General features: G+C 46.9%; 1 protein-coding gene across 1 annotated transcript in view; it reads right to left on the reverse strand.

Annotated features, from left to right (window-relative positions):
- LOC122550332 (pituitary adenylate cyclase-activating polypeptide type I receptor-like) overlaps nucleotides 1-10,188 on the reverse strand; it is a 158,961-nt gene that overhangs the window by 5,236 nt on the left and 143,537 nt on the right. The window contains exon 11 of the mRNA XM_043691058.1: nucleotides 4,964-5,093. Within this exon, the coding sequence (XP_043546993.1) occupies nucleotides 4,964-5,093 (130 nt within the window). The remainder of the gene's footprint in view (nucleotides 1-4,963; nucleotides 5,094-10,188) is intronic.

A 10,188-nucleotide genomic window follows, 5' to 3' on the forward strand; every position in this document is an offset into this window, starting at 1 on the left:
CAACAGTGGCCTAACCAATGTCCTGTACAGCCGCAAGATGACCTTCCAATTCCTGTACTCAATACTCTGACCAATAAAGGAAAGCATACCAAACGCCTTCTTCACGATCCTATCTACCTGTGACTCCACTTTCAAGGAGCTATAAACCTGCACTCCGAGGTCTCTTTGTTCAGCAACACTTCCTAGGGCTCTCTCACAGAGAAAGAGAGAATACCAGCTTCTATCTGCACTGGAGGGCAAGGAGCTATGAACCTGCACTCCGAGGTCTCTTTGTTCAGCAACACTCCCTAGGGCTCTCTCACAGAGAAAGAGAGAATACCAGCTTCTATCTGCACTGGAGGGTTTTGAAATCTTCTCCCCCTCTGCTGATAACACACTCTCCCATCACTCCATTTTCTTGAAAGACTCAAAGTGAATTCTTGCAAATGAGGACATCAAGTTGGTTGACTGACAGGCAACATAATTCCACAGGGAAATGAAGATTGAGGTGGCAATGACAGAGTCAGATTGGCTGGGGCAGGAGCAGGCCTTGGATTGGGGGTGTTGGGATGCTAGTGAGGTCATGTGATGAAAGCATCTGACCAATCAGAGTTCATTATCCTAGCATGGGTCCATCAACCACAGATCTCCTTCTGCCATCATTTGACAGTGGCAGCTTTCAGGAAAGGGATAGGAGCAGGCGAATTAGAAAGGTGAGTTGGCCATTCGGCCCCTTGAGATGGCTGGCCATTCAAGAGGATCCATGGCTGATCTGATTGCTCCACCAACATTTCCACCAACCCACTGTAGCCTTCCCCTCTCCCCTACCCTTGCTCACCTAGCAAGAATCTATCTGCCTCTACCCTGAAGCTATGTAAAGATTTCTCTTCCTGCAGAGACTGTAACAAGCTCAGCGAGGTGACCTCATAGAATCTGAGTTCCCTGACTGGGGCTGTTAAGCTGGTCCAATCAGGGAGCCCTGGCTGACAGAAATAAACAGTAGCATCTGACAGCGAGAGCAGTGTCATTTTTATTAGAAGAAATTATTTATTTTTATTACAATCCCTACAGTGTGGAAACAGGCCATTCAGCCCAACAAGTCCACACCAACCCTCTGGAGAGTAATCCACCCAACCTACACATCCCTGAACACTATGGGCAATTCAGCACAGTCAATTATCCTGTACATCAATGGACTGTGGGAGGAAACCAGAGGAAACCCACGCAGACACGGGGAGGATGTGCAAACGCCATGCAGACAGTCGCCCGAGGCTGGAATCGAACCTGGGACTCTGGTGCTGGGAGGCAGCAGTGCTAACCACTGAGCCACTACGCCGCCTCTAACTTTGGATGTCTTAATGAAGGGTGACCCAGTGATGGGGTACCAGTCTCTGTGGAATTATTTCACTTCCATCCCTTTTCAAGAAAAATGTTCAAGACATACGATCCTCTGTGGGAAAAAGTTCTTCCTCATCTCTGTTTAAATAGTTAGCCCCTGATGTTTAGACAGTGTCTCCAAGTTGCAGGTTCTCCCATAAGAGGGTATATCCTTTCCAAATCTACCCTGTCAACATAGAGTCAGAGAGACGTACAACACGGAAACAGACCCTTCAGTCCAACTCATCCATGCTGACCAGGTATCCCAACCCAATGTAGTCCCACCTGACCTATATCCCTCTAAACCCTTCGTAATCATATACCCATCCAGATACCTTTTAAATGTCAAACCCAGTGTGTCCAACCTTCCCTGATAAGGCAACAAGCCCATTCAGGGGTTAGGTAGGTAAACCCTTCACTGAACTTCCTGGGGTGGCTCAGTGCTTAGGGCTGCTACTTTGCCGTGCCAGGGACCCGGGTTCGATTCCAGCCTCGGGCGACTGTCTGTGTGGAGTTTGCACATTCTCCCCGTGTCTGCGTGGGTTTCGTCCGGGCGCTCTGGTTTCCTCCCACAATCCACCGATGTGCGGGTTAGAGTGGATTGGCCATAGGGGATTGCCCATAGTGCTCAGGGATGTGTAGGTTAGGTGGATCAGCCATGGGGAAATGCGGGGCCGGGGAGCTCGGGGTGGTGATGGGTCTGGGTGGGATGCTCTCCTTCGGGGGGTTGGTGTGGTCTGCTTCCACACTGTAGCAATTATATTTTATGAACTGCTACCTACATATGAAGATCCATCCCCAAATAAGGTGATCAACACTGTATCTGGTTTGGGGAAACGATTATCCTTGTGGGATTATCGCCAGATTATTTATCCAGAAACCAAGCTAACGTTCTGGGGCCCCGGGTTCAAATCCTGCCACGGCAGATGGTGGAATTTGAATTAATCAAAAATTCTGGAATCAAGAGTCTAATGATGACCATGACTCCATTGTCAATTTTTGGAAAAACCCATCTCATGTCCTTCAGGGAAGGAAACTGCCATCTTTACCTGGTCTGGCCTACATGTGACTCCAGGCCCACAGCAATGGGGTTGGGTCCTAACTACCCTCTGGGTAATTAGGGATGGGTAATAAATGCTGGCCTTGCCTGTGATGCCCTCATCCTGTGAATGAATAAAAAAAAATTCCAGGTGTGGTCTCACCAGGACCCTAAATAAGTGAAGCCAAATTCCCTACTTTATATTCAATTCCCCTCAGGAAAAATGATATCATTCTATTCACTTTCCTGATTACTTGCTGTACCTGCACACTAACCTTTTACAGTTCCTACACTGGGACACCCAGATCCTTCTGCACCAGAGAGCTCTGTCACACAGGGAGTGCTGGAGAAACTCAGCAGGTCTGGCAGAGAGCGAAAGAGAGACAGAGTTAGTGTCGGGGTCCGGAATGACTCTTTCTTCAGATTGGATGGGGGATAGAACATTGACTCTGTTTCTTTCGCTACAGGTGCTGCCAGACCTGCTGAGTTTCTTCAGCATCTTCGACGTTGGTGAGATATTTCCAGCATCTGCAGTATTTTGCTCTTATCTGTAATCTCTCACCACTTAGATGATATGCTTCTTTTTTTAATTCTTCCCATTGAGATGGACAATCTCACACGATGCCACATTAGACTCCAACCTCTATATCTCACGGACTCTCAATAGATAACCAACCAAGAGATGGCCAACTGCCGTGGAGATTTTTCTGCACTTGGCTTAGTTGCTGTGGTGTTGCCATGGTGTTACCAGACCATAGTGGCTGCTCTCTTATTAGGGAGAAGCGACTGGTGGTGATTTAGATGATATGCTTCTTTTTTTAATTATTCCCATTGAGATGGACAATCTCACACGATGCCACATTAGACTCCAACCTCTATATCTCACGGACTCTCAATAGATAACCAATCAAGAGATGGCCAACTGCTGTGGAGATTTTTCTGCACTTGGTTTAGTTGCTGTGGTGTTGCCATGGTGTTACCAGACCATAGTGGCTGCTCTCTCATTAGAGAGAAGCGACTGGTGGTGATTTAACCTGAGGGCCACCAGACCTCAGGCGAGGGAAGAGGTTGAGAAGGAGAGTCCTTCATGGTAACGTCAAACCAGTGGAGGGAATTGAACCCACACTATTGTGCATCACACTGCCCTGTAAACTAACAATCCGCCCTCCAGACCTGTCCATCACTCCCCCCCCCGACCTATCACCTTCTCCCTCACCTTCATCCGCCTATCGCTCTCCCCAAACCCCACCCCCTCCTATTTATTTCTCAGCCCCCAATCCACAAGCTTCATTCCAGATGAAGGGCTTTTGCCCGAAACATCGACTCTCCTGCTCCTCGGATGCTGCCTGACCTGCTGTGCTTTTCCAGCACCACACTCTCGATCTGATCTCCAGCATCCGCACTACTCACTTTCTCCAGTCTAACAATCCAGTCAAATGAACTAAACCGAATCCCCCTCCTCCATCCCCACCCCTTGCGTTGGCTTAGTGCCAACATCATAACAGAGAACATCAGATGACATTCACCAGTGAATGAGAGATCCCGAGTTTAAGCTAGAATCAGGGAATTGACTGACAGAAGGTTTTCTTATTCCGTATTTATTTATTTGGAATGCGCTACCGAAAAGGATGAAGGAAGCAGATTCAACCATTAGGGAAGAAAGAAAATAGATAAATTTGGCCTTGGGAAAGAGATTCAGCCATCACACTGAATGGCACAGCAAGCTTAAAGGGCTGAATGGCCTACTTTGCTCCGATAGCCTTCAAAGGAAAGCTCGATATTTGAGTAGACGGAACTACCTGGAATAGAGCAGGACCAGACACTTATGGTGTCATGGGATTTGGGGCTAGCATGGGAAATTGACTTCGATAACCAGCCATGAGCTAGAATGGTGGAGCAGGCTGAATGGCCTACTCCTGCTCCTCTGTTCTTTATTCCTCCCTCGTTGAGTGCAAAGTGGCAGCAGAGGTTGAAGGAACCGATTGGGAGCATTTGGATTCAACGACAAGAGGAAACCTGGGCTTAAGATTCATAAAGTCATTCAGCACGGAAACAGACCCTTTGGGTCCAACCAGACTATGATCTGAAACTAAACTAGTCCCACCTGAATCCTGTGACACTGTGAAAACAGCACCAGCAAGGATTTGCAAATAATAATCGGGATTATGTAACCCCAGGATGCTTGATCTTGGGCTTTTCCTTCGAACCCGTTTCCGGGGTTGCCCACTGTTCGGACACAGCAGCAGCTCAGGATTGCGAATGGGCTTCGGCAAGGATTGGGTCTGTGTCGCTGGAAAAGCACAGCAGGTCAGGCGGCGTCCGAGGAGCAGGAGAGTCGACGCTTCGGGACTCCTGGTGAAGGGCATTTGCCCGAAACGTCGACTCTCCCGCTCCTCGGACGTCGCCTGACCTGCTGTGCTTTTCCAGCAACGCACTCTCGATTCTGATCTCCAGCGTCTGCAGTCCTCACTTTCTCCAAGTGGGTCTGACCCACTGAGGAAACTGTGTACCTCTCTGTGTCCGGCTGCTTAACAACTCAGCGGTTTGACAGTGCTCTGACCAAGTTACCTGGAAGGATCCTAATCCCAGCTCGAACACCAGCCGTTCCCTGGTGTTCACATCCTCTGGGTAAAAAGCAAACACCGTGTAGTGAATCCCAAACAGCGGAATCAAGAGAAGTGTTGATCGAGCCAGTCTCCTGGGGGGAGCGAAATGATCAGGTGGGGTGGCGGGGGGGAAGAGGTGGAGAGAAATAACAGCCATTAACACAGGTGAGCTCAAGGTTGACAAATCAAATTATTTCTTTAAACACGTACAATATAAACAGGAAGAAACTAATATTTCAAATTCTGTCACACTTTCAGCTCAAAATGTAAACTGGGCGGTTGGCTAAAATGGTGTACTTTCTGCAGCAATGTAGCCTCCTCAGGACCATGAGTGTCAGAGTTGAGGGGCTAATATTGTAAGAGCTTACAAACTAGGGGCAGGAGTTAGCCCCTGAAGACTCCTGCTGCAATTTGAAAAGGTCATAAGCTGTTCTGAAAACAATACCACTGGAGATCACAGTGGGTCAGGCAGCATCCCTGCAGAGAGAGCAGGCTAACGTTTCGAGTCCAGATGACTCTTTGTCAGCTTTGGTGGGGAGTCGTCTGGATTGGAAATGTTAGCTTGCTCTCTCTGCACGGATGCTGCATGGACCCACTGCGATCTCCAGGGGTTTGTTTTGTTTTCAGTAAAGATTCCAGCATCAGCAGCAATTTTCCCGGCATATTGCTGATCTGCCCCCTCTTCTCCAATTTCCTGATTCTCCCAAAGTCATTGAGTCACGCAGTACGGAAACAGACCCTTCCCGATGAAGGGCTCCTGCCCGAAACGTCGATTTTCCTGCTCCTCGGATGCTGCCTGACCTGCTGTGTATTTCCAGCACCACTCTAATCCTGCCTTTGGTCCAACCAGTCCATGTTGAACATTATCCCAAACTAAACTAGTCCCACCTGCCTGCTCCAATCATTCCAAACCTTTCTGATACAGGTACTTGTCTCAATGTCTTTTATAGGTTGTGACTGCACCCAAATCCACCATTTCCTCAGAAAGTTCATTCCACACGCAAACCACATTCTGTGTAAAACATTTGTCCCCCATTGCCTTTTTTAAATCCCTCTTTCCTCTCCCCTAAAAAATGTGCCCCCTATATTGAAATCTCCCATCCCAGGATAAAGACAACTTTCATTATCCTTATCCATCTCCTCAATATTCAATAAGGAGTGGGGGGGCAATGGTCCAGTAATATTATCTCTAGATAATTAATCCAGAGACCCAAGTAATGTCCTGTGGATCCATCATGGCAGATGGTGGAATTTGAATTCAATAACAAAAAGAAAATTTGGGATTAATAGTGCCGATTGTCTGAAAACCTACTTAGCTCATTAATGTTCTTCAAGGAAGGAAGCTGCCATCTTTACCTGGCCTGGCCTACATGTGACTCCAGGCCCACAGCAACTTGGTTTACCCTCTGGGCAATTAGGGATGGGCAATAAACACTGGCCTGACCAGTGATGTCCACATCCTATGAGTGAATATGAAACAAAATCTAGATTTTACTCCGTGATGACTCATCCACAGCGACACACCCCACTCACCCAGGGTGGAGTTTTCCAAAGCTTATGCAAATCTCTCAAGGAAGAATACCCTCTCATTTCTGTGCCCAAAATCAATCCTGATTTTGTGAGTCCCCATATTCTAGATCCCCCAGGGTGATGAAGCAACATCTCAATATCCACTGTGGCAAGCCTTCTTTAGAATGCTATGGGTTTTGGTGAGATCAGTCTAGGGAACCTTTGTTACATAACCCTGTCAGCTCAGGAAGCCATTTTGTAGCTATGGAGATCAAAACTGCACATAATACTCAACATGCGGTCTCACCAAAGCCCTATGTAACATGACTTCTTTAGCTCTAGGCATTTCCCTTCCTAATAAATAAGACTGTACTGACATGAGGGAGACTATACTGTTCTAAAGGTACGCAAAACAGCACGGAAACAGACCCTTCGGCCCAACTCATCCATCCCAATCTGACCTAGTCCCATTTGCCAGCATTTGGCCCATATCCCTCCAAACCCTTCCTATTAACTCCATGACCTTATAAAAACTACAGCATACCAAGGGTCAGAAACAGGCCATTCAACCCATCAATCAATTCCCTGCTACCTCTTTAGAGGAGCAATCGAATTAGTCCCAGTGCTGTGAGTCTTTCCATAGAATTATCCTTTTTCTGAAAATTTTACCTTATTCCGTCGTGAAGGCTATTATTAAATTCATCACTTTGCCAAGTAGTCCGTTCCAAATTCTAATGATTTGTTTAGTAAGAAGGTTTTTCCACTGGTTCTGCTGCCAGTCACGTTCAGTGTGTGTTACTTGGATATCAACTCTTTAGGCATCAGGAAGCATTTCTCATTGCATAGTCCTACCCCAACTCAACCACCTCCATTTCCTCGTCACCTTCTCTGTTGTGGAGAGCATTGCCCTTGCTTCACCAGTCATTATCCAACCGTAAATCCATCATCGCTAGAAACGTTCTCGTCAACTCTCTTTCAATCCAAGTCCAAAACTTTTAACTCCTTTGTGAAAGTGTCCAGATTTACACTCAAACCCTCAGCTACAGCCAAACTAGTGTTTTGGAAAGGTTTAACACAACTCTGTTTCTGAGGACATTTCATTTAACCTGAAATGTTAACTCTGATTTCTCTCCACAGATGCTTCCAGACCTGCTGAGTTTTTCCAGCAACTTCTGTTTTTGTTTCTGGCCCGGAAAGCCCAGAATCTCACATCTTTTAATAACTCTTTTGTTAATTCATTGGATGAGGCCGTCACTGACCCAGGCAGTATTTATTGGCCATCTCTAGTTGCCCCAGAGGGCAGTTAAGAGCCAACCGCATAGCTGTGGGTCTGGAGTCACATGCAGGCCAGACCAGGAAAGGATGAAAGCGTCCTTCCCTTTAGGACATGAGTGAACCAGATGGATTTTTACCCCAACACCATTAGATGCTTAATTCCAGACTTTAATTCAAATTTTGCCAGCTACTGTAGCAGGCTTCAAACTCAGGTCCCCAGGATTACATGGATCTCTGGGGTAATGGGTAATAAGCCCATTTGCCATTGCCACCTCTCAGCTGCATTGTTAACCTGGCCCACCACCTCCGTGGATCAATCTACAAACACTCTGTGCTCTCTATCATCTTGCACTCCCGTTAAAGTTGTTCTAACGTTTGCTGTGAATTTATCTTTTCAATCTTTGCACGAGAATCGATCACCTCACACTTTTCAACGTTGGATTTAATCTGACACGTGCTGTTTCACCCCCCCCTACCCATCTGGGTCCAAGGGCGATGATGGATTTCCTCATTACTGGCGACATTTTCACGTTTTGCATCATTTTTAAGCTTCAAATGTCTCTCCCAGGTCGGAGCCATTCACCTGTATCGGAAAGGAAGGTGGGCCTAGCATTGAACCTCCATGCAACATTGGGAACCAGCCATTCCCCACAACTTCCATTTTGCCAACTTAACATTGCAATGTGAAATATAGTAACAGGAGGAGGCCATTCAGCCCTTCAAACCTGCGGTGCCATTCAATGTTGATCATGGGTGACCATCCAACTGAGTCCCCTGTGTCCACTTTCTCTCAGATCCTTTGATTCCTTTAGTCCTAAGAGCTATACTTACATCTTTCGTGAAAGCTTTGACCTGGACCACTTCCTGTGGCAGAGCATTTCAGAGTCTCCGGGTGAAGACATTTCTCCTCATCTCTGTCCTAAGAAGTCTATTTCTTATTCTTAAACTGGAACCCCTGGTTCTGAATTCCCCAATTCTCAAGAACATCCTTTGTCTGTTTATCCTGTCTGCTCCTGATAGGATTTTATAGGTTTCAATGCGATCATGCTCCCTCCTGCTTTATTCTCCTATACCCCATTAAATGTGGTCCTCACCAATCCAGTCCTTCTTCATAGTGAGTCCTACTAGCCCAGGGATCAGTCTCAGAAACCTTCTTTGGACCTCCTCAATGGGCCGAACATCCCTCCTCACATAAAGAGTCTAAAACTACACACAATATTCCAGATCAACTCTGTCAATGTTTATCCAAACTGCCAACGTCCCTTTTCTCTCCAACTTGCCAACGAACCTACAATGTTGTAGCTAATCCAAAATGGAAAGTCAGTATCTGGAACACCATTCCACCCAACAAATCTAACGGGAAAGGATCTGCTCTGATCAGATCTGGGGCCGTCTATCTTTGTGTTGGATCTGTGGACATGGAGAACCGCCCAGTTCAGTCACATGAAGACGCACGGAGGAAACCCTTGATCCTGATTGGACCAAGGAGCAGCTGGTCTTCACCAGTCACGATTCCCAAGCTTTTCTCCCACATTATCGTGCGTAAACATTTCCTCACTACCTGGCTGTCAGGACTCCCCTTCCCTTCGTTTTTGAGCGTGAGTGTAAGGTTTGCAATCTTTTCATGCCCATGTTGAGGGAACGCCAGAAGATTAAGGGCAGTGCATCGACAATCTCTACCCTCAGTTTCCCTCAGATACACCCCGTCGATTCTGGGTGCTTACTAATCCCTGAACGTTGATTTTCTTTACCTCTGTACACATTCATTGACCATAGCTTTTGCAAGGGTACCTTCCTTAGCCAACAAAACCCACAATGCATTCGTACCTCTTTACCTTCATCAAATAATCTTCATTTCCTTCACTATTTGCCTCTACTTCTCTTCTGAAAACCCTTTATTTCTTCATGTGAGTGTCACTGGTTGGGCCAGCATTTATTGCTCATTCCCTAATAGCTCTTGAGCAAGTGACGATGAATTGCCTTCTTGAACTGCTACAATCTATAGGGTGTAGGTCCTCTCAAAAGCACTGTTAGGGAGGGAGAATTCTGACCCAGTGATAATGAAGGTGATGCTAGTGTTATTATACCTGGAGAAACCCTTCAGATTCTCTCCAATGGGAGGCATCCATTTATTCTCTGACCATTTCTTTCTCTCACTCATTTTCCTTGTCATTGTTCCTCTACGCCTTTTGCATTCGTTATAAGGAGAAAGTAGCCGTCGTGTTGCTATGGTCTGGCGATGGAGGAGTCCAAGGACCTGCATGTCCTTGGTGGAGCAGGAGGGGGAGTTGAAGTGTTGAGCCACGGGGTGGTTGGGTTGGTTGGTGCGGGTGTCCCAGAGGTGTTCTCTGAAACGTTCCGCAAGTAGGCGGCCTGTCTCCCCAATATAGAGGAGGCCACATC

The sequence above is a fragment of the Chiloscyllium plagiosum genome, chromosome 5, assembly GCF_004010195.1.
Source record: "Chiloscyllium plagiosum isolate BGI_BamShark_2017 chromosome 5, ASM401019v2, whole genome shotgun sequence".
Taxonomy (NCBI): Eukaryota; Metazoa; Chordata; class Chondrichthyes; order Orectolobiformes; family Hemiscylliidae; genus Chiloscyllium; species Chiloscyllium plagiosum.